The sequence below is a fragment of the Salmo salar genome, chromosome ssa11 (assembly GCF_905237065.1).
Source record: "Salmo salar chromosome ssa11, Ssal_v3.1, whole genome shotgun sequence".
Classification (NCBI taxonomy): Eukaryota; Metazoa; Chordata; class Actinopteri; order Salmoniformes; family Salmonidae; genus Salmo; species Salmo salar.
Window position 1 is genome coordinate 72,120,973 of NC_059452.1, and position 25,038 is coordinate 72,146,010.

The following is a 25,038-nucleotide window of genomic DNA, read 5'->3' on the forward strand; positions in this document are numbered from 1 at the left end:
GGGTAACATCTCACAGCAAGAACTGGCAAATCTGGTACAGTCCATGAGGAGGAGATGCACTGCAGTACTTAATGCAGCTGGTGGCCACACCAGATACGGACTGTTACTTTTGGTTTTTACCCCCCCCCTTTGTTCAGGGACACATTATTTCATAGCTGTTAGTCACATGTCTGTGGAACTTGTTCAGTTTATGCCTCAGTTGTTGAATTTTGTTATGTTCATACAAATATTGACTTACTTGCTGAAAATAAATGCAGTTGACAGTGAGAGGACGTTTCTTTTTTTGCTGAGTTTATATACTTGAAAGCGCTTGATTTAGCTTGTAGTTTGCACTTCTGGGACTATTAAATTGGTTTCATTGTACTTAATCAATACACCCCCAGTGTAAAGTACGCTGTGTCCATTATACTTAATCAATACACCCCAGTGTAATGTACCCTGGTTACATTGTACTAAATACATTGTGCCCTATTGGACTGTAGCAATTCCACCTGTTTGGGCTGGTGGAGAATGGTGTTTCTGAGGAAAATGTATTTGGCCTGGCTCCAGGTGATGATGATGATGTATCCCACTGCCCTCACATCCTGGTCTCCCTGGTTCTGGTCTTCCTGTTTCAGGACTTGGTTCTGGACTAGCTCCTCCAGCCTGGGTACAGAATCAGCATTCTGCTGTGTCTGCACACTGCAGCCAGACTGTTAAATAGCAACACTAGCTGGCCTCCATCCAGTACCCTGCCCTGAACTTAGTCACTGTCACTAGCCGGCTACCACTCGGTTACTCAACCCTGCACCTTAGAGGCTGCTGCCCTATGTACATAGACATGGAATCACTGGTCATTTTAATAATGGAACACTAGTCACATAGTGTTTACATACTGTTTTACTCATTTCATATGTACATACTGTATTCTATTCAATGCCACTCTAACATTGCTCGTCCTAATATTTATATATTTCTTAATTCCTTTCTTGTAAAGTGTTAGATACTACTGCACTGTTTGAGCCAGGAACACAAGCATTTCACTACACCCGCAATAACATCTGCTAAATATGTGTATGCGACCAATAAAATGTGATTTGATTTGAAATCAGTGTGCAGAGAAAGGAAATGAGACAAGGATACAGTATTGTCACAGAGTTTTCAAAACCTCCTTTGTACTGTAGTATTTGAGTAATAGCCTACCACTAGTCTTGCGAAGGGAATCCTTTCAAATCTCATCTTGTTAGAAGCAGCAGAATAGCAAAGACAGACAGTACAGTTTGAAAACTCTGAGTGTGAAAATAGTTTGTGTTGAGAATGAATATCCTCCTGTGGTTAGCTAATCCTAAATATTCAACTATGATAACAAGCTTAGGTCAAGAAAACACAAACTCCCAGCCTCCCACTGAACTTACCAACATGTAGCCAGTAGATCCGACCCGGTTGCTGACAGCTGCACTAGGGTCGGACAGGCTCCCTGTGTAGATTAAGACACCGGGGGAGCCGACACGAGGTATGACTCAGGAAACATAATTCAATCCAAAGAGGAGAAATGCGTTGTACTCAGAATTGTCCCATTATCCCAACTGTTCCACGAGAAGATTGAATGACTGCTAGTTTTTAAGTGAACTGCCACAACAGTAGCCACGGCAGTCATTATGGAATGGTTAAACAACAAAGGAGCTGATTGGCTGACACTGCCATTCCAAAATTGGAACTCTTCATCATCTTGCTAGGTAGTTCTGGCTAGTATCAACAAGTGCTTTCTACAAAATAGCAAAATTAGTGCCGTTTTTGCTTTGGAATCTATGGGGTATCTATGGAGCTTTGGAGTATTTTAAGGTCTTTGTGGTGTGAACACAAAAGAGAATGACTGCTGACACTGTTCAGAGGTGCTAAGTACTGTCGACAGGCAAACGTTTGACAATCCTTTCCTATAACTTCTTATGGCTAGGCCCCTTTTTCTCAATTTCCACCTGAATGACATGCCCAAAGTAAACTGCCTGTTGCTCAGGCCCTGAAGCCAGGATATGCATATAATTAGTACCATTGGAAAGAAAACACTTTTACATTAGTAGAAATGTTAAAAATAATGTAGGAGAATATAAGACAATAGATATGGTATGAGAAAATCCAAATAAAAAAACAACCAGATAGTTTGTTGTTGTTGAGAGACCATCCTCTTAGAATGGAAAGTATAAGGTCATACTGAGAATTAGCTCCCTGGATGCAATTCCTATGGCTTCCACAGGGTGTCAGCAGTCTATGTTCAAGGTTTCAGGCTTGTAACTTAGAAAACGAATAAGAAATATCAGTTTTAGTACAGGGACACAGTCTTTGAAATGTGTGTTTGCGCACGCCATGAAGACAGGACGCACCTGCAAAAATCAGTTTCCTATTGAACATACTTCTTTCTGTCGAAAATATTATAGCTTGATTACATTTTAGGGTATCTGAGGAGTAGATAGAAACGTATTTTGACTTGTTGAAACAAAGTTTAGGAGTAGATTTTCGGATTCCTTTCTCTGCAAGTAGAACGAGTGGATTACTCAAATCGTGGCGCCAACTAAACTGACTTTTTGGGATATAAAGAAGGATTTTATCTAACAAAACAACACTACATGTTATACCTGGGACCTTTTGGATGACAAATCAGAGGAAGATTTTCAAAAAGTAAGTGAATATTTAATTGCTATTTGTGAATTTATGAAACCTGTGCCGGTGGAAAAATATTTTGATGTGCGGCGCCGTCCTCAAACAATCGCATGGCATGTTTTCGCTGTAATAGCTACTGTAAATCAGACAGTGCAGTTAGATTAACAATAATTTAAGCTTTCAACCTAAATGTTTAATATCCATCATTTTTATGATTATTTTTTTGAATTGCGCGCCCTCCAGTTTCACCGGAAGTTGTCCCGCTAGCGGGACGCCTAACACACACACACACACCCTATAAGGTCAATGTGTACAAGAGGGATGTTTTACAACATTTGGACAATATCAGTGTTGTGTCATCCTTGGCCCTACAACACTGTCACTGAGAGGTTCACACTGAAGGACAAATTAATGGACTTCATTTACACGTAAAAGTAGGCCTAAATGCATTTTCCTTTACAATTTGCAATTTAGGCTACTGTTGAATGAACATGAGAATAGACAACAACCCTTTGAATGCATGTGATTTATCAAAATTTAGTTTTGATGAGACACTTTTATGACGTTTTGAACTGCAGCTTTTCTGTAATTTCGATTATTTATATGGACATTTGATTAGAACCTTATTTATTATGTGTGTGTAATAATATTTCATATAATAATATTATTATGTGTGTGTCTGATTGGGTGTGCTGCTTACGGTGCATTGGAAGAATTGCAAATCCATTGTGAAAAGCTATGGAGTTTGCATTGCAAACTATTCGGATGAAATGTGTCCATATATTGGTCTTTTAGTGCCACCTATTGGTTGTAACTGGGGATGCTACATTGGTCTATGGCTGAGCTGAGTTAAGTAGTGTGTCATTTTGTCGAATGATATGAAATATGCCGCCTTTGGAGGCTATTGCTTGTGTATCGTGGCTACATTGGTATTTTCATTTGGCGAAAATTGTTTGTCAATTTCAGTTAATAGTTTATGTCACTCTAGTTGTTGGCGCTATCTGTTGTATGGTGAACATTTTAGCTAGTGGTTACCCGGCCACTGACCTCACTGCTCCTATTTCTCAAACACACACACAAAGCTATAGCTCAACCAGCTACCATCCATCAACACAGAGGGGATTGGATGATCTGGAGCAGCGGGTATATTCCTCTCTTAGGCACAAAAGGAGAGGAATACAGCTAGCACTTTATTTTACAGTACAGAAATAATCAGGTATTTACTTAGACATTACATGATAAAATGGTAATAACCTAACAATTACTGCTCAATGGAGAATCTCCATTGAAAGTGTTTCTATGTCCAGGAGTAGGCTTTATCTGGCCAAAAAAGGGGCCCAGAAAGGTGCTATTGATTTAAAATGCTAAAACAAACACTTATGCATAAAGATATCCAGAAAAAAAGGTGACATTCTGTCATTTTTGCATCAATTCATAATTTGACCTCTCCATTCCAAATTGCTGCGGCATAATAAACCAAGACTAAAAGCACATTGTATTTTTCCACTAAACTATAAAGGCACAAGGTGAGACCCAAATGCAGACACAGGAGGCAGATGGTAGAGCTCTGATATTTATTATAACAAAGGGAGAAGGCAAAGGCAGGTCGGGGACAGGTGAGAGTTCATAAACCAGGTCAGAGTCCAAACAGACACAGACGATAGGCAGTCTCGAGGTCAGGCCAGGCAGGGGTCAGAAACCAGACCCGAGTCCAAAACAGTACAAGGGGATAGGCAGGCTGGTAGTCAGAACAGGCAGAGTGGTCAGGCAGGCGGGTTCAGAGTCAGGACAGGCAAGGGTCGAAACCAGGAGGACTAGAAACAAACAGAGACTGGGAAAAAATAGGAGCAAGGAAAACCGCTAGATGACTTGGCAAACAAGACGAACAGGCACAGAGAGACAGGAAACACAGGGATATATACACCGGGGATAATAAGCGACACCTGGAGGGGGTGGAGACAATCACAAAGACAGTTGAACCAGATCAGGGTGTGACACTAAACAAGGCTTAAGGAGGATGCATCTTCTGCTATCTTTGGCTGGTTCAGTCACTGTGGCAGGCATTAGGGCAGTAGCAGGAGGAGAGGTCTGGCTAGCTCCTGTTGTACTGTAGCTGATGCAGTCTCACTGCTGCCCCCTCCTTTCTCTGGTTCAACCTCTGGCTTAGCTGACTCAGCTGGTTCTGTCTATCCTTTCTCTGGTATAGTCTCTCCTCAGGTTCTGTTTTGGTCTCCTGTCAATACCGGGTCAGTATCTGGCTTGGGGCTGTCACTCTCCTCAGCCTGATGTGGTTCTGTGTTTCCCTCAGCCAATTAAGTATTTTTGTTCTCTACTTTTACTGGTTCAGTGTCTAAGCGTCTTTTCGCTCCCTTCTTCAATTGTTGGGTCAGTAGCTATACTTGATAGCAGTGCAATTTGGGATTGGTAAAATGAGGATAAGCCGTCAACTGGTGACGCCTTGGCTTTCTCCTCCTCCCCCTCTCTTCCTTCCCTCCATCCCCTACTCCCTCCTCCAGGATCTCGACTGGGATATGGGCTTGAGCCATTGGCACTAGATTCAGAGAGGTCTTTGGAGGTGCAACTGGCTTCCTTCTAAGCAGGGCTACTTGCTTCAGAGCTTCCTGATTGGTTATCTTCTGGGTTCCACTGTCACTCAGAGGAAACGGGAGGGTTTGTAGTTCCTCTGTGGGAGCATCATGCTTGTGTGAGAGGTTTGGGTCTGTGGGGGGCTCAGTGACACTCCCCCCACCAGCCACCTCAGAGGAAGACTCTGGGTCAGACAGTGGCGGCTCATTTATATCTGTGACGATGCCCTGTGTCTCGCTCCCAATTCCGTGGTTTTTCCTTCTTCCACCACTTGAGGCTGAGGCGCTTCCTGCACTAAAACGTTATTGTCTGCCTTGACATGTTTATTCTCCTTCACAGGTTCTGCATTGTTCTTTTCTTTATCCAGTGATGAAACGTACCGATCATCGGATGGAGAGAACCTGGCGTTCGTCAGGAAGAAATCTGTCATGTCATGCTCAGACTCATGGATTTCCCCTTCTGTCTGTGCATCGTCAGGGTGTGAGAGAAAGCTGTCCAGCGCATATGATTCCTGGGCCCAAGTTCTGAAGCCTTCCTCTACGGCTGGCTACCCTTCCAGCTCCACCACAGGAGTCTCATCCTTCAGGACAAACTTCTCCAGGTACCCCCTGGCCTTCCAGTCTGAGTGTCTGCTGTGGAAAGACCATTCAGAGGTCATACTCTCTGTCTTCATCCTTCACTCCTTCCTTGCTGCCTCCCGCCTCTTCATACAGGTCTGTGTAGCAGTGGTGGTCGGTGCTGTTTAAGATAGGGAAGACTTTTTTATTTTTTATGAGCATGGCCTTATTTCAGTTACAGCATATTGAATGACTGTCATTCATATTCCATTCACCCAGTTCAATGTAACAGTAATAGGTTTAGGCTACTACATGATACCCACATTTTCCCTATTCCCATCATGAGGTTGCTACAACCTAGACTGAATGAAAGTTTATAACGTAGGTGCACACAGGTCGAGATAAACATTTGAGGTGACAGACAGTGACAGACAGCGACACATTCAATACCGCCTTGCACACTCTTGCCTGTATCTATCTGATTTTAGGGTGTAATCATTAGTCATGTTTACATACCACCACAGTAAGAGGCTGGCACTAAAATGGCATTGCATGAGCTGTATTCCGCCATAAGCAAACAAGAAAACGCTCACCCAGAAGCGGCGCTCCTAGTAGCCGGGGACTTTAATGCAGGGAAACTTAAATCCGTTTCACCAAATTTCTATCAGCATGTTAAATGAGCAACCAGAGGGAAAATAACTCTGGAGCACCTATACTCCTCACAAAGAGACGCATACAAAGCTCTCCCTCGCCCTCCATTTGGCAAATCTGACCATAATTCTATCCTCCTGATTCCTGCTTACAAGCAAATATTTAAGCAGGAAGCACCAGTGACTAGATCAATAAAAAAGTGGTCAGATGAAGCAGATGCTAAGCTACAGGACTGTTTTGCTAGCACAGTCTGGAATATGTTCCAGGATTCCTCCAATGGCATTGAGGAGTACACCACATCTGTCATTGGCTTCATCAATAAGTGCATCGATGACATCGTCCCCATAGTGACCGTATGTACATACCCCATCCAGAAGCCATGGATTACAGGCAGCATCTGCACTGAGCTAAAGGCTAGAGCTGCTGCTTTCAAGGAGTGGGACTCTAACCCGGAAGCTTAAGAAATCCCGCTATGTCCTCTGACGAACCATCAAACAGGCAAAGCGTCAATACAGGACTAAGATCGAGTCGTACCACACCGGGTCTGACGCTCGTCGGATGTGGCAGGGCCTGCAAACCATTACAGACTACAAAGGGAAGCACAGCCGAGTGACATGAGCCTACCGGACGAGCTAAACTACTTCTATGCTCGCTTCGAGGCAAATAACACTGAAACATGCATCAGAGCACCAGCTGTAACGGAAGACTGTGTGATCACGCTCTCCGCAGCCGATGTGAATAATACCTTTAGACAGGTCAACATTCACAAGGCCGCAGGGCCAGACAGATTACCAGGACGTGTACTGCGAGCATGCACTGCGAGCATGCACTGACCAACTAGCAAGTGTCTTCACTGACATTTTCAACCTCTCCCTGTCCGAGTCTGTAAAACCAACATGTTTCAAGCAGACTACCATAGTGTGCCCAAGAACACTAAAGTAACCTGCCTAAATGACTACCGACCCCTAGCACTCATGTCTGTAGCCATAAAGTGCTTTGAAAGGCAGGTCATGGCTCACATCAACACCATCATCCCAGAAACCCTAGACCCACTCCAATTTGCATACCGCCCCAACAGATCCACAGATGATGCAGTCTCTATTGCACTCCACACTGCCCTTTCCCACCTGGACAGAAGGAATACCTATGTGAGAATGCTATTCATTGACTACAGCTCAGCGTTTAACACCATAGTGCCCTCAAAGCTCATCAATAAGCCAAGGACCCTGGGACTAAACACCTCCCTCTGCAACTGGATCCTGGACTTCCAGACGGGCCACCCCCAGGTGGTAAGGGTAGGTAACACCACATCCGCCACGCTGATCCTCAACACAGGGGCCCCTCATGGGTGCATGCTCAGCCCCCTCCTGTACTCCCTGTTCACTCATGACTGCACGGCCAGGCACCACTCCAACACCATTAAATTTGCCGATGACACAACATTGATAGGCCTGATCACCGACAACAACGAGACAGCCTATAGGGAGGAGGTCAGAGACATGGTCGTGTGGTGCCAGGACAACAACCTCTCCCTCAACGGGATCAAGACAAAGGAGATGTTTGTGGACTACAGGAAAAAGAGGAACGAGCATGCCCCCATTCTCATCGATGGGGCTGCAGTGGAGCAGGTTGAGAGCTTCAAGTTCCTTGGTGTACCATGACAGTCGTGAAGCGGGCACGACAAAACCTATTCCCTCCCATGGGTCCTCAGATCCTCAAAAGGTTCTAGCTGCACCATCAATACATTGTATTTCTGATCAATTTGATGTTATTTTAATGGACCAAAAATGTGCTTTTCTTTCAAAAACAAGGATATTTCTAAGTGACCACAACTTTTGAACGGTGGTGTGTGTATATATATAAACAGGTAACTACTAAAGGAAACACCAACACCAAGTGTTTTAATAGGGAATTGGGCCACCGCGAGCCGCCAGAACAGCTTCAATGCATCTTGTCATAGATTCTACAACTGTCTGGAACTCTATCGGAGGGATGTGACACCATTCTTCCATGAGAAATTCTATAAGGGTGTTTTGTTGATGGTGGCGCCACACCAGAATCTCACATAAGTGTTCAGTTGGGTTGAGATCTGGTGACTGAGACTGTCACGCCCTGACCATAGAGAGCCTTTTTATTCTCTATTTTGGTTAGGTTGGGGTGTGACTAGGGTGGGTAATCTAGGTTGTTTATTTCTATGTTGGCTTGGTATGATCACCAATCAGAGGCAGCTGTTTAGCGTTGTCTCTGATTGGGGATCATATTTAGGCAGCCTAAATATGTTTTTCCCCACTGTGTTTTGGTGGGATCTTGTTTATGTGTCGTTGCCTGTGAGCACTTAATTTGCTTCACGTTTTGTTCATTCTTTATTGTTTTTGTGCGTTTCATTCAATAAACATGTGGAACCCATATTACGCTGCGCTTTGGTCTGAATGTTATTACGACGATTGTGACAGAGACGGCCGTGGCATATGCTTTACATCGTTTTCATGCTCATCAAACCATTCAGTGACCACTCGTGCCCTGTGGATGGAGGCATTGTAATCCTATGGGGGCATTGCCATGGCAGCCAAAATAATGGCCTGCCCAGCATTTTTATATATGACCCTAAGCATGATGGGATGTTAATTTCTTTATTAACTCAGGAACCACACCTGTGTGGAAGCACCTACTTTCAATATACTTTGTATTCTTCATTTACAGAAGTGCTTCCAATATTTTGTCAATTACCTGTATATAGCCATGTTCCCTGCTCACTCTCTTCTCAGGTGGTAAATCAGATGTGAGGTGAGGATTTAAGGGACAGGGCAGGAGAATGTTAAGTTTCAGTGAAATTCCATTAACACAAGGGCACCCCCAAAATCTGTGATTAATTTGAAGCAATGAACAGCCCAGAACAATTTGATAACAGCCAGGTTCGGTAACAGTGATTAATAATTAGATTTAGTAATCTGATAAAACTGATAACAGACATGCCATATTGCATGCAAGAAGGATCCTCTTGATGCCAAAGAGAGAATGGCAAGCATACAACAAGCCCTTAACATAGGTCAAAACTAAAGGCCAATATGCCACTGTTGTCTGGTTGAAAAGAAAACAAGCTGAAGGGTGGGAACCTGAGTTCAATAACAGTAAATAGACACGCTGTAGTGGCCACATTTGCCACTGACATCCATTGTCCACAAGGTGTCCACCATCAATTGCACAATAAGCTAAATGGAACTACTCAATGATGTATACACTGCATCGATTATCATTCTGTGTATGCTTTTAATGTATATAGGGTAACTAAATATGTCCTAATACAAAAAAGTTGTAGAGTAGTAATATGGTGGCTATCCATAAAGTCGACCTCTGGGTGAATCATCTGTAGAATTCTAATTCTTAATCTAAGATCTGTGCAGTGTGCTGAATTAGTGGATGCTTTGGAAAGGTCATATACATATAATGTAGGTCCGCATTCTCATCCAATCCATGGTCACAAAACATACCGCAATGAAAAACTTTAACTTAATATTGCAGGTTTATTATAGGGCCCATAATAAACTGCAGGTTGCTACCACTGAGGTATAATACGAACTATTCCTCAGTTGCTAAGCGGAAATGACGGAACTATTTTATTGCGTCAGATTTCTAAGGATACGGTGACGTTGTGCGGAGGGGCGGCGTGATCACGTAGGGCCAATTTCATGCTTTCAGTGAACACAACGGGAGGATGGGTTGAGAGAGGTGATGAATGGGATGATTGGAGAGATCAGACACTACACAGACAGACGGCTGGAGAAAAAGGGAGGCGTTCGATGGAGCAAAGACTGGCCGTGATTTGACATTTAAAATCCCAGTCTGATGAATAATATCAACGAATTGGCTATTGTTCTTATTTGAACTTAATTCAGCATAGCATTTCATATTCGGCCTTATTTGACCAGGCGTTGAAGATGCCGGTAGCTGGTTTGGTCTGACTAGAGGAGACGATGAAGCCATGAGAATGTACCAAGTCATTCCGCGAAAACAGATGGGAGATGAAGCCAATTCGACATAAATAATATTTTTCCCTGTAACTAAAATGAGTTTATTATTGCTGCAGATGTGTGCGTTTTGATAAACTGTAGTAGGATAGCTACTAGAGGAATTTTGATGGCACTTACGACGCCAGGGATTGAGCAACTGAGTAACGTTACATTTCGGAATGTTGAACAGTCGGGCCTTTCAAAGTGAGAAGCAAGAATGAATGTTAAGCATTTTTCTCGCCCGAGGATAACTGCGGTGCACGCAGCTGGTCACATTTTGAGAGCGGTGTCATCTTTGGAGAGTAGCGAAATGCAAGTCAACGGAGAGGGGCGCCGTGCGGAGCTGTAATAGTAATACCCAAATCCGTCTAGAACCAAGTGGATATTTTAAGCATTTTTTTTTCCGCAGACGAGAAGATGGTGTGCTGCCAATATCAATGCAAGCGGTCCCTATTTTTCCTACCTTTTTAAGTGTAAAAAGGAGCTCGCGCTACTTTGGAATTAAGAACCGTCAGTCATGTATGCGCGCCTCGGTAGCCAACGTTAGCGTAGCTGCTATATATCCTCCGTGCTTTCGCTTCCCATTGAGCATGATTGAAGAGTGCGTTTAATTTAGCTAACGTCAACACCGATGTTTTCGGTCATCATGAATCCACCGACACGTTTGTTTGGGTGAACTTTGAACCAACACCCCATAGCTTAGAACAGACTAGCAAGCCATGTCGGCGTGAAGGGAACCGCACTGACTATCTAGAATCTCCTGTCAAGCCACAGACGTCAACAGCGCCGTGAAGAGCTGCTTATTGGAGAGGAAAAACACATTACCTAGATTGTTCACTCCGCCTTTGGAGCCCTGCGCCCACGGACTGACTCCCTTCCCTTCGATTTAACAACCAAGCAAAATGGGGTACGTATCGCGCAATGTAGTGCCATTTAGTCTGTACTAATCTTCCCTGACAAGAATTGTATTCATGGGTGTGTTATGATTTCTTGGAAGCCTGGTTTGTTTCAAGATAGATAAGTGGGGGGGGGGGTAGAAGGTTGACAGCAACAATACGCTGTTTGGCGACATGATTTACCTGAAGTTGGCTTGCCTTGCGTTGACAGCCTCACCATCAGCCCATGGCCTGAGCTTTAGGTCATTTACATTTAAAAAGGACCCAACATATGAAGTTCATAGGAGCATATCGATTTGGCAGTCAAATAAAAAAGTATTTATTAGAGATTGGTAAACCATTTAATATCAATTAAAAAAATGTGGCAGAGGTAATGGGTTTTATTTAAAGTCAAACAGAAATATGAATATGGAAGCTTGTTTTCGCCATCCCCAAAACAATTCGGACTATGAGTTATGAGATAGTCAGTCATTACAAACAATGTACTAAAACAAACATATACAGTATTTTAGTTTCTGATGGGGTAAGACCATTGCTCATGAGCCATTTAAGTTTAATTCTTCAAGAATCAATAGCTATATATTAAATTAAGTCCAAAAATGGATGTACCAATCCCAGATTGCCCCTTAATGGATTTAAAGGGGCAAATAAATAAATAATATGGGCAAATAAATAACAATATGGGGATGAGGTAGTTGGGTGGGCTATTTACAGATGGGCTGTGTACAGGTGCAATGATCAGTAAGCTGCTCTGACAGCTGATGCTTAAAGATAGTGAGGGAGATAAGGCTTCAGTGATTTTCGCAATTCGTTCAAGTCATTGGCAGCAGAGAACTGGAAGGAAAGGCAGCCAAAGGAGGAGTTTGCTTTGGGGATGACCAGTGAAATATACCTGCTGGAGCGCGTGCTATGGGTGGGTGCTGCTATGGTGACCAGTGAGCTGAAATAAGGCAGGGCTTTACCTAGCAAAGACTTATAGATGACCTGGAGCTAGTGAGTTTGGAGATGAATATGAAGTGAGGGCCAGCCAACAAGAGCATACAGGTCGCAGTGGTGGGTAGTATATGGGGCTTTGGTGACAAAACGGATGGCACTGTGATAGACTGCATCCAATTTGTTGAGTAGAGTGTTGGAGGCTATTTTGATTGACTAAAGGATAAGGTTACACTAGAAAGTGCACATTGGACTCTTGATACAGATTGCCTAAATGGATACATCCAGGGGCGAAAATCTGATATCAACTTTGGAGGGGACAATTACATGAAATTTTCTAAAGAGCAATTCCTGAGGGGGACACCAAAAGTAGTGCTGTAACACATAGCCTACATTGTAATATGGTAAATGTATATTGAGGAACCAAAGAAATAAGGTGTTTGCCGTACTCCTAACTGCCGGTACCCAAAACTACACAACTAATCACAACAGCAATACCATTGCCTTTAACAAATCTTAGTTCAGTCACCAGTTTAAGTTGAGAGTGGGGGTATCCATGGCATTTTCCAATTATGTTCCTATTTTACATGTAAAAAAAAATGGAGAACCTTTCATAATGTTGCCAAACAAAGACTCAACAAACTTACCTGAGACTCCCTGTCTCTGCCAGTCTGTCCCTGCATATCTGTGCCCAACTCTGCTGTCTGTGTGCCATCTGTTGCCTGCTCTGCCTAATGACATCATTGTGAAACATTTCCATTAGAATTTCATTTCTTTCTTATGAACATTTTATCAACTAGTCTTTGAGATATTAGGCTACTAGGGTTCTTACTTTGCGTTTTGCTGTACTGAAAAATACTCTGATGTCCGTCTTTTATTTTTCTGCCATTTTTCTACCTGGCTGGCTGGCTACACACACACACACACACACACAGTGTGTAGGTTATTTACAGTAGGAGATGGGCTTCTATCTTATCATTCTATTTGGGCTTCGATCTAAAAGGTAGCTAACAAATGTGAAACGGATTAAAATGACAAGAGTTGACAGCTGTATGAGTTCACCATTTACACAACATAAGCTGCAACCTTTTTGTAATTTTAATAGTTTGTTTCATATTGGTTGGCTTCCAACAATAGCTGAATTTGCAAAGCTAGCGAGCACCAATTCAGTTTCAGTGGTGTTTGCTATAATCTTTGCTACCCGGGTTAAACAAAATAAATAAATAAAAGTTCCCTTGCGACAATTTAGCTTTTGCAACGAGACCATTAAATATATTTAAGACAATGGTAGAAGAGAGTGTAGTTCTGTTCAGTTTGGACTTCAGTTTATCACTAACCTTATCACAGGGACTTTGAAGCACTAACTTACATCATCTGCATGCTGATCTCGGAATAAATTGACGATAGCAAAGATTCCATCTTTGACGAGGCCACATAAATGGAATAGGTACTAGCTAGCTTAATAGTTAATATTTGCGCGCTAGCTCTGCATATTCAGCTAGTGTGAGTGCGCGATTGACTGGATTAACCTCACGTCAGTTACGTTCATTGAGTGCCTTTCAGACAGTGGCTACAACCCCTCTGTTACCTTGCCAGTGGATCAAACCATTGAGGAAAAGGGGGGGGGGGGTCGCAATCTCTTGAAACTTAAAAACGCGCTATTAAGTGTCTATAATCAGCACAATTGCTTTCATTGCGTATTATTAATATTATTTAAATTACATAGTTATGTTTCAGTGATATATTGGGGGGGACAAATCATATTTTTCCCAGGATGGGGGGGTCGTGTCCCCCCTGTCCCCCCCCGGGATTTCCGCCCCTGGATACATCTTGACATATTCCTGAAAAACAAAATGCAGTTAAGGCCTGAATTAAAAATGTATTAACTTATATTTCTCTCACCCATCTACACACAATAACCCATAATAATATAGAATAATATACACTGAACAAAAATATAAACACAATATGTAAAGTGTTGTAAAATGTTTCATGAGCTGAAATAAAATCTAAAATGTTCCATATGCACAAAAAGCTTATTTTTCTCAAATGTGCACAAATTTGTTTACATCCCTATTAGTGAGCATTTCTCCTTTGCCAAGATGATCCATCCACCTGACAGGTGTGGCATATCAAGAAGCTGATTGAACAGAATGATCATTACACAGGTGCACCTTGTGCTGTGGACAATAAAAGGCCACTAGAAAATGTACCGTTTTGTCACACAACACCAGATGGCTCAAGTTGAGGGAGCATGCAATTGGCATGCTGACTGCAGAAATGTCCACCAGAGCCGTTTCCAGTTAATGTTAATTTCTCTACCATAAGCCACCTCCAACAGCGTTATAGAGAATTTGGCAGTATGTCTAACCACGCCAGCCCAGGACCTCCACATCCGGTTTCTTCACCTGCGGGCTCATCTGAGACCAGCTTATGAAACGGTGGGTTTAAACAACCGAAGAATTTCTGCACAAACTGTCCGATTCCATCTTAGGGAAGCTCGTCTGCGTGCTCGTCGTTCTCGCCAGGGTCTTGACCTGACTGCAGTTCTGCTTGTAACTGACTTCAGTGGGCAAATGCTCACCTTCAATGGCCACTGGCACGCTGGAGAAGTGTGCTCTTCATGGATGAATCTGGTTTCAACTGTACATGGCAGATGGTAGATGGCGTGTACGGTGTTGTGTTGGCGAGTGGTTTTCTGACGTCAACGTTGTGAACAGAGTGCCCCATGGTGGCAGTGAGGTTATGGTATGGGCAGGTATAGGCTACGGACAATGAACCCAATGCAATCGGTAAAATGCAAATTTGAATGCACAGAGATACCGTGACGAGCTCCTGAGGCCCATTGTCGTGCCATTCATCCACAGCCATCACCTCATGTTTCAGCATGATAATGCATGGCCCCATGATTTGTACACAATTCCTTGATGCTGAAAATGTTCCAGTACTTCCATGGCCTGCATACTCACCAGACATATCATCCACTGAGCATGTTTGGGATGCTCTGAGTCAACGTGTAAGATAGCGTGTTCCAGTTCCTGCCAATATCCAGCTACTTCGTACAGCCATTGAAGAGGATAGGGACAACATACCACAGGCCACAATCAACAGCCTGATCAACTTTATGCGAAAGAGATGTCATGCTGCATGAGGCAAATGGTAGTCACACCAGATACTGACTGGTTTTCTGATCCACTTCCCTACCATTTTTTTTTTTTTTAGAAGGTATTTGTGACCAACAGATGCACGTCTGTATTCCCAGTCATGTGAAATCCATAGATTAATGCCTACTGAATTTATTTCAATTGACTGATGTCCTTGTATGAATTGTAACTCAGTAAAATCTTTGAAGTTGTTGCGTTTGTATTTTTGTTCAGTGTATGGAATTAGAATAATCATTATATTTCCATGATTCCAAGAGTTCACCAATTTACATGCAGCCCTACATGGCACAGTGTGGAAATTGATGAAAATGCTGAAAAAGATTTTTGTTGGATTGAACGGTATAAAACAATCCTAAGTCATACTGTAAAAAAAAGTGAAATATTGTGATATTTTGGCCATATCGCCCAGCCCTAATCTCTCCTGCCCATCTGTAGGAAAATGAGGAAGTGTTGATGAGTGACACGTATTGAAAGGGTGATATTACTTGTGATGTACTGTCAGTGATCATCAACTTGTGTCCCTTCTGAGATGTTTGCCAACTCCTGATGGCACGCAGCATAAATCAGCTCCAGGTCCCTCTCGTCTCAGATACTGCTTATAAAAGGAGCCCCGACTTCAGCTCCTATATCGCAGAGGGAGGGAGAGAGAGAAAGACTGTCACCATACAGTCACGGAAGCCAACAGTGAATACACTGTTGAACGTAGCCAATCAGAGATCCTGATTCACAGCTAATTCACAAGGGGCACGTGCCAGCATGGCACTGACTGGTTGGCATTACTCCCTGGGCCCAGTAGTAATCCATTGACGCAGTGGAAGGGGGCACCTCCTTACAACATACAAGACACACACAGTACTGATTACATTATAAATGGTGGTTTGGTGAATTCCAGGACAGATGGTATTTTGACCATTGACCAGGTCAAATGTGATCAACCTGATTCAAGTGTCCTCCATTACCCTGAAGTGGGACTGGTGACTGGCCACTGCCTCATCCTTCTGTAACGGCTATGATATGGTAAGGGGGTTCCCACAACCCTGCTGAACAACAAATTCACCAGGTTTTTTACATAACCTGTGAATGAAATAAAATATAAGTCAATCAACAGAGCCAAAAAAAATACTTTCTGTAGTTTGGAAGTAATGTATATGCTATTAAAGGGACTAACTACAGAATAGATTCAAGCCAGTGACGCTGACACTGTTACTATGCAACCAGCTGTGTACGTTGCTGAATGCTTGCTGATACGTTTTGCTGCTATTTGCTGCTAGAGTTGGCTGTTGTTGACATGCTACACCACATTACATGTTAGCTTGATGTATTCAGCTAGCTACAATGTCATTCCCCTTTCATCTGTGGTATGATAGCTAGCCTTCATCTTCTTCAAGGTTTTATGGCAGACTACACTTATTGGTGTATTGCCGCCACTCGCTGTACGGGATATTGTGGGAAGAGAAGGGAGGGACCCCAACATCATATACAAATAAAACATCCCACTCCTTCGGTCACAGTTCAAATTAGAAAAAAAGTTATATCAACACATTGACTGTAGTATTCGCGCTGCTAAAACACTCGACCATTGCTACTCCAACTTCCGGGATGCCTACAAGGCCCTCCCCCGCACTCCTTTTGACAAATCTGACCACGACTCCATTTTGCTCCTCCCTTCCTATAGGCAGAAACTCTGACTATTAAAACCTACCCTAACCAGAAACCGTGGATAGATGTCAGCATTCACGTAAAACTGAAAGCGCAAACCACCTCATTTAACCATGGCAAGGTGACTGGGAATATGGCAGAATACAAACGGTGTAGTTATTCACTCCGCAAGGCAATCAAACAGGCAAAACGTCAGAATAGGGACAAAGTGGAGTCGCAATTCACCGGCTCAGACACGAGACGTATGTGGCAGGGCCTACAGACAATTCTGGACTACAAAAGACAAACCAGCTACGTCGCGGACACACCGACATCTTGCTTCCAGACAAGCTAAACACCTTCACCCGCTTTGAGGATAAAACAGTGCCACCGCCGCAGCCCGCTACCAAGGGCTGTGGGCTCTCCTTCTCCGTGACCGACGTGAGTAAGACATTTCAGCGTGTTAACCCTCGCTAGGCTGCCGGCCCAGACGGCATTCCAAGCCGCGTCCTCAGAGCATTCGAAGACCGGCTGGCTGGCTGGTGTGTTTACGGACATATTCAATCTCTTTCTATTCCAGTCTGCTGTCCCCACATGCTTCAAGATGGCCAACATTGTTCCTGTACCCAAGAAAGCAAAGGTAACTCACTTCTGTCATGAAGTGCATTGAGAAACTAGTAAAACTAGTCATCCTAGACCCACTTCAATTTGCTTACTGCACCAATAGATCCACAGATGATGCCATCGCACTGCCCTATCCCATCTGGACAAGAGGAATACCTATGTAAGAATGCTGTTCATTGACTATAGCTCAGCATTCAACACCATAGTACCCTCCAAGCTTATCATTAACCTGTTATGGCTAGGGGGCAGTATTTTCACGGCTGGATAAAAAACATACCCGATTTAATCTGGTTACTACTCCTGCCCAGTAACTAGAATATGCATATAATTATTGGCTTTGGATAGAAAATACCCTAAAGTTTCTAAAACTGTTTGAATGGTGTCTGTGAGTATAACAGAACTCATATGGCAGGCAAAAACCTGAGAAGATTTCATGCAGGAAGTGGCCTGTCTGACAAGGTGACGTTCTTCTTGTCTCTGTTTATTGAAGAGTGAGGATCTTAGCTGTCCCGTGACACTTCCTACGGCTGCCATAGGCGGCAAAATACTGAATCGTGGCTTTGCAGGCTCTGGCTGAAACAAAGTAGCGCGTTTGGGTAGTGGCTGGTTACAGTACTGTGAGACTCAGGCTCGTGCCCGCGTCGACCGAAAGCTTTGTTTACTTTCCTCTGTTTAGCTAAATGGACATTCCCGGTCGGAATATTATCGCTTTTTTACAAGAAAAATGGCATAAAAATGGATTTTAAACAGCGGTTGACATGCTTCGAAGTACGGTAATGGAATATTTAGATTTTTTTTGTCACGAATTGCGCCATGCGCGCGACCCTGATTTACCATTTCGGATAGTGTCTGGGACGCACGAACAAAACGCCGCTATTCGGATATAACGATGGATTATTTTGGACCAAACCAACATTTGTTATTTAAGTAGCAGTCCTGGGAGTGCATTCTGACGAAGACAACAAAAGGTAATCAAACTTTTATAATAGTAAATCTGATATTGGTGAGTGCTAAACTTGCCGGGTGTCTAAATAGCTAGCCCGTGATGGCTGGGCTATGTACGTAGAATATTGCAAAATGTGCTTTCACCAAAAAGCTATTTTAAAATCGGACATATCGAGTGCATAGAGGAGTTCTGTATCTATAATTCTTAAAATAATTGTTGTGCTTTTTGTGAACGTTTATCGTGAGTAATTTAGTGAATTCGCCGGAAGTTTGGTTCTGAACGTCACATGGTAATGTAAAAAGCTGGTTTTTGATATAAATATGAACTTGATTGAACAAAACATGCATGTATTGTATAACATAATGTCCTAGGGTTGTCATCTGATGAAGATCATCAAAGGTTAGTGCTGCATTTAGCTGTCTTCTGGGTTTTTGTGACATTATATGCTAGCTTGAAAAATGGGTGTCTGATTATTTCTGGCTTGGTACTCTGCTGACAATCTAATGTTTTGCTTTCGTTGTAAAGCCTTTTTGAAATCGGACAGTGTGGTTAGATAAAGGAGAGTTATCTTTAAAATGCTGTGAAAAGTCATATGTTTGAAAAATTGAAGTTTTTGTATTTTTGAGGAATTTGTAATTCGCGCCACGCCTATCATTGGATATTGGAGCAGGTGTTCCGCTAGCGGAACGTCTAGATGTAAGAGGTTAAGCTTGAGGCCTTGGGTCTGAACCCTGCCCTGTGTAACAGGGTCCTGGACTAGGAAACAACACCTCCACGTCACTGATCCTCAACACTGGGGCCCCACAAGGGTGCGTGCTCAGCTCCCACCTGTACTCCCTGTTCACCCATGACTGCGTGGCCACGCACGCCTCCAACTCAATCATCAAGTTTCCAGAAGACACAACAGTAGTGGGCTTGATTACCAACAATGAGACAGCCTACATGGAGGAGGTGAGGGCTCTCGGAGTGTGGTGCCGGGAAAATAACCTCTCACTCAACGTCAACAAAACAAAGGAGATGATCTTGGACTTCAGGAAACAGCAGAGGGACACCCTCCAATCCACACCGCAGTGGAGAAGTTGGAAAGCTTCAAGTTCCTAGGCGTACACATCACTGACCAACTGAAATGGTCCACCCACACAGACCGTGTGGTGAAGAAGGCGCCTAAAACACTCAAACTTTTACAGATGCACAATCGAGAGCATCCTGTCGGGCTGTATCACCGCCTGGTATGGCAACTGTACTGCCCGCAACCACAGGGCTCTCCAGAGGGTGGTGCGAACTGCCCAACGCATCACCGTGGGCAAACTACCTGCCCTCCAGGACACCTACTGCACCCGATGTCACAGGAATGCCAAAAAGATCATCAAGGACAACAACCACCCGAGCCACTGCCTGTTCACCCCGCTATCATCCAGAAGGCGAGGCCAGTACAGGTGCATCAAAGCTGGGACCGAGAGACTGAAAAACAGCTTCTCTCATATGTATGTACTGTACTATTTTACTGTATCTTAGTCTATGCCGCTCTGACATTGCTCGTCCATATTTATATATTCTAATTTCCATTCCTTTAGATTGGTATGTATTTGGTATATGTTGTGAAATCGTTGGATATTACTGCACTGTCGGAACTAGAAACAAGCATTTCGCTACGCCCGCAATAACATCTGCTAAACACGTATGTGACCAACAAATTTGGATTTGATCCCTAAACAGGCTCGTGCCTGCATCTGCTGTAAAATCCCCCAAAATGCCCAACCTTACTTACAATGCCTATTTTCTGATTTCCTCTGTTTGCTCTGTGCAGTTGATAACCAATGCAATAAACACTGCAAAGTAGAGGTCGACCGATTATGATTTTTCAACACTGATACCGATTATTGGAGGACCAAAAAAAGCCGATACAGATTAATGGGCCGAATTATTTTTACTTTTAAAAAATGTATTTATTTTGTGTAATAATGACAATTACAACAATACTGAATGAATAATGAACACTTATTTTAACTTAATATAATACATAAATAAAATCTATTTAGTCTCAAATAAATAATGAAACATGCTCAATTTGGTTTAAATAATGCAAAAACAAAGTGTTGGAGAAGTAAAAGTGCAATATGTGCCATGTAAAAAAGCTAACGTTTAAGTTCCTTGCTCAGAACATGAGAACATATGAAAGCTGGTGGTTCAATATTCCCAGTTCTTCAATATTCCAAATTAAGAAGTTTTAGGTTGTAGTTATTATAGGAATTATGACGCGTCGACTAATTCTCTCTATACCATTTTCTATTTCATATACCTTTGACTATTGGGTGTTCTAATAGGCACTTTAGGCTGGCAAAACTAATCTCGGGAGTTGATAGGCTTGAAGTCATAAACAGCGCTGTGAAGCAAGCCTGCTGCCACCTACCACCGCTCAGTCAGACTGCGCTATCAAATCATAGACTTAATTATATTATAATAATCACAGAAATACGAGCCATTGGTCACCTCTTGAGGATACCCTAGGATAGGGGGCGCCACAGCGCATTTTGAAAAAAAATCGTTCCCATTTTCAACGGCCTACTAATCAAACTCAGAAGCTAGGGCATGCATATACTTATTATATATGGATAGAAAACACCCTAAAGTTTCTAAAACTGTTTGAATGGTGTCTGTGAGTATAACAGAACTCAAATGGCAGTCAAAACCCCGAGACCGATTGAAACAGGAAGTGGAATTCTGAATTGTGGACTCGACTTCTCATCTTTCCCTATTAATCACACCGTTAACAATGGTTCAGTGAGCACTTCCTATTGCTTCCACTAGATGTCGCCAGTCTTTTCACAGTGGTTTGAGCCTTATACAGTCGAAACTCAGTGAATGAGACGCATTGGAAATTGGTCACAGGGGATGGGCCATCACCATTATGACGCCGGCGGCCATGTCTACCCCCACCTTTCGAAACGGTTTGAAACACAATGAAATCATCCCCCTCGAATCTTATTGGCTCTCTTGGTGTTACAGGCCCTGAAGATTAATGTTTTACAACGTTTGACATGTTTGAACGAACCTACAGGCGGGAAAATCTCATTTTATCCGAAACTTCAGCCTGCGCACGTCGGAGAATTTGGAGAGAGCCCTAGGACGCGCTACCAACAGCAGGCTAATGGAACGTGAAGGAAGGACTTTTTCGACCGAAAATACATCTGTTGTGGACCTGGGATGCCTGGAAGTGCTTTCTGATGAAGACAACTAAAGGTAGGCGATTATTGACAATATTATACAAGATGAGATGTGACATGCGATTGTTCCAAGATGGCGCCGAGCTCTGTATATTAGCTCATTTTCTGAGTATCGCATCTCCTTTTATCGCAAAGTGTGATTACCCAGTAAAGTTAATTAAAAATCTGGTATGACAGGTGTTCTCAAGAGATATTCATCTATAAATGTTAGATTGACAATATAAATTTAAAAAATCGTTATCGGATAGTAATTTAGGGAATTGTAGCATTGTTTCCCGGGACGCATTTGAGGGAAAATAGTTAGTCAACTTCAGACGCCGATGTAAAATGCTGTTTTTATATATAAATATGACCTTTATTGAACAAAAGAATGCATGCATTGTGTAACATGATGTCTTAGGTGTGTCATCTGATGAAGTTTGTAAAAGGTTAGTGCTGCATTTAGCTGTTTTTTGGTTATTTGTGATGCAAGTGGTTGGTCGGAAAATGGCTGTTGCTGCTTTTTACGATGGACTCATCTAACATAATCTAATGATTTGCTTTTCCTGTAAAACCTTTTTGAAATCGGACGACGTGGGTCGATTCAGGAGAGGTGTATCTATAAAACAAAAACAAAAATTATTATTTTTTATTTATTTTTAATTATGATTTTTTTTAATGCTAATTGGCGATATGATTTTTCGCTGGATTTTGATCCCGCTGACGAGATGAGACGCTGAAGAGGTTTAAATATGGTCAAATCCGGAAACTATCATTTCGAAAACAAAACATTTATTCTTTCAGTGAAATACAGAACCGCTCCGTATTTTATCGAACGGGCGACAACCCTAAGTCTAAATATTGCTGTTACATTGCACAACCTTCAATGTTATGTCATAATTATGTAAAATTCTGGCAAATTAGTTAGCAACGAGCCAGGCGGCCCAAACTGTTGCATATACCCTGACTCTGCGTGCAATGAACGCAAGAGAATTGACACAATTTCTCTACTTAATATTGCCTGCTAATGTGAATTTCTTTTAACTAAATATGCAGGTATAAAAGAAAATATGCTTCTGTGTATTGATTTTTAAGAAAGGCATTGATGTTTTATGGTTAGGTACATTCGTGCAACGATTGTGCTTTTTTCGCGATTGCGCTTTTGTGAAATCATCCCATTTGGCGAAGTAGGCTGTGATTCGATGATAAATTAACACCGCATTTATTATATGCAATGCAGGACAAGCTAGTTAACCTAGTAATATCATCAACCATGTGTAGTTAACTAGTGATTATGTGACGATTGATTTTTATAACATAAGTTTAATACTAGCTAGCAACTTGCACTCGCGTAACAGGTGGTCAGCTTGCCACGCAGTTTCCTCGTGGAATGCAATGTAATCGGCGTCCAAAAATGGCGATTACTGATTATGAAAACTTGAAATCGGCCATGCCGATTTAATCGGTCGACCTCTAATACAAAGTCCACTTTCTTCACATGCAACATGTCGGGATCCCTCTTGACAAGGAATATTATCTGGCGTCTCTACTCCTCCTACAATTATTTATTCAACTTCACTCCTTTCTTCCACTCTTCTCACCGCCTCCGCATAAGAGACATGCTGGACAGCCCTTATTCTTACCACCTCCGTCTCCTTCAGCCTAACAGGACACTTCACAATTGCAGCATTTAGGCTCAGCTGGCGATCGATACCCCTCCCGTCTACATCAATGGAGGCTGCTGAAGGGAGGACAGCTCATAATAATGTCTGGAACGGAGCAAATGAAATGGCATCAAACACATGGAAACCAAATGTTAAGAAAAAAATAATATATATATGTATGCGTCTGTCCTCTATTGCAACACTCAATACACTTAAGTTCCAAACTGCCTCTGGAAGTAACGTCAGCACAATAACTGTTTGTTGGGAGCTTCATGAAATGGGTTTCCTTAGCCGCATACAAGCCTAAGATCACCATGCGCAATGCCAAGCATTGGCTGGAGTGGTGTAAAACTCGCCGCCATTGGACTCTGGAGCTGTTGAAATGCGTTCTCTGGAGTGATGAATCACGCTTCACCATCGGGCAGTCTGACGGATGAATCTGGGTTTGGATGCCAGAAAAATGCTACGTGCACGAATACATAGTGCCAACTGTAAAGTTTGGTGGAGGAATAATGGTCTGGGACTATTTTTCATGGTTCAGGCGCCTTAATTCCAGTTAAGGTCAATCTTAACACTACAGCATACAATGACGTTCTATACGATTCTGTACTTCCAACTTGGTGGCAACTGTTTGGGGAAGGCCCTTTCCGGTTTCAACACGACATTGCCCCCGTGCACAAAGCAAGGTCCATACAGAAATGGTTTGTCTTGATTGGGGTGGAAAAACTTGACTGGCCTGCTCAGAGCCCTGACCTCAAACCCATCGAACACCTTTGGTATAAATTGGAACGTCGACAGTGAGCCAGGCCTAATCGCCCAACATCAGTGCCCAACCTCACTAATGCTCTTGTGGCTGAATGGAAGCAAGTCCCTGCAGCAATGTTCCAACATCTAGTGAAAAGCCTTTTCAGAACTAGGCTTGGATTTCTTCTTATTTACTTTTGCATTCACCACGGTAATCCAATTCTTCTCACCCTCATCTCCACCCGACACACCATCTGATTCAGACATAACTTCCACTTCTGCCATTTTTCTCCCTCCAGACAGTTTGTTCCAAGAAGACCCCACTGGACGCCGTTGTTATTGATCTTCTCATAACTAGCCTGTCTCGCTAACATTATCAAATAATGTTGTATAATCAAAAGTAGCTACTAGCTAGCTAGTACCAGCAATCTACTTAGCTAACGTACTCACCAACACCAGTGGTTTGACGGTTGACAATCCATTTCTGGCAATATTGTTGAAATGCATTGGAAGTTTGCGCAAACTTTATGGAAGCCCATTTTCACTCGTATTTGCTGAGTGAAATGTGCGTGCGTTGCACCCATATGCAGACTTGACGACAAATGTTCACATGGCAGCTGGGGGCGGACCACAACATGTTGTTTCTGGGAAATTGGGCATCGTTGGAAAAAATGAGTACGTAAATAATCCACACCCACCCCTCCAATAAGTAGTGACAAACTCACGTACAAAACTCTGTTTGGGACGAGACTGACTATGACAAATTATCCTATTGACACTATAACGTTTCT

The 25,038-nt window shown here is 42.8% G+C and overlaps 1 protein-coding gene and 1 long non-coding RNA gene across 2 annotated transcripts in view; one reads left to right on the top strand and one right to left on the bottom strand.

Moving 5' to 3' along the window:
- The first annotated feature begins 10,111 nt into the window (after nucleotides 1-10,111).
- Nucleotides 10,112-25,038, top strand: part of LOC106563047 (homer protein homolog 1) — an 84,360-nt gene continuing 69,433 nt past the window's right edge. Inside the window, exon 1 of the mRNA XM_014128265.2 lies at nucleotides 10,112-11,342. Coding sequence (XP_013983740.1) covers nucleotides 11,338-11,342 — 5 coding nt within the window. The 5' untranslated portion in view covers nucleotides 10,112-11,337. The remainder of the gene's footprint in view (nucleotides 11,343-25,038) is intronic.
- On the bottom strand, nucleotides 15,573-24,935 carry LOC106563048 (uncharacterized). Its single transcript, XR_001319168.2, has 3 exons — nucleotides 24,698-24,935; nucleotides 23,483-23,608; nucleotides 15,573-16,051 (listed from the first exon to the last, which is right to left on the bottom strand). It is a non-coding gene; the product is annotated as an uncharacterized lncRNA (long non-coding RNA).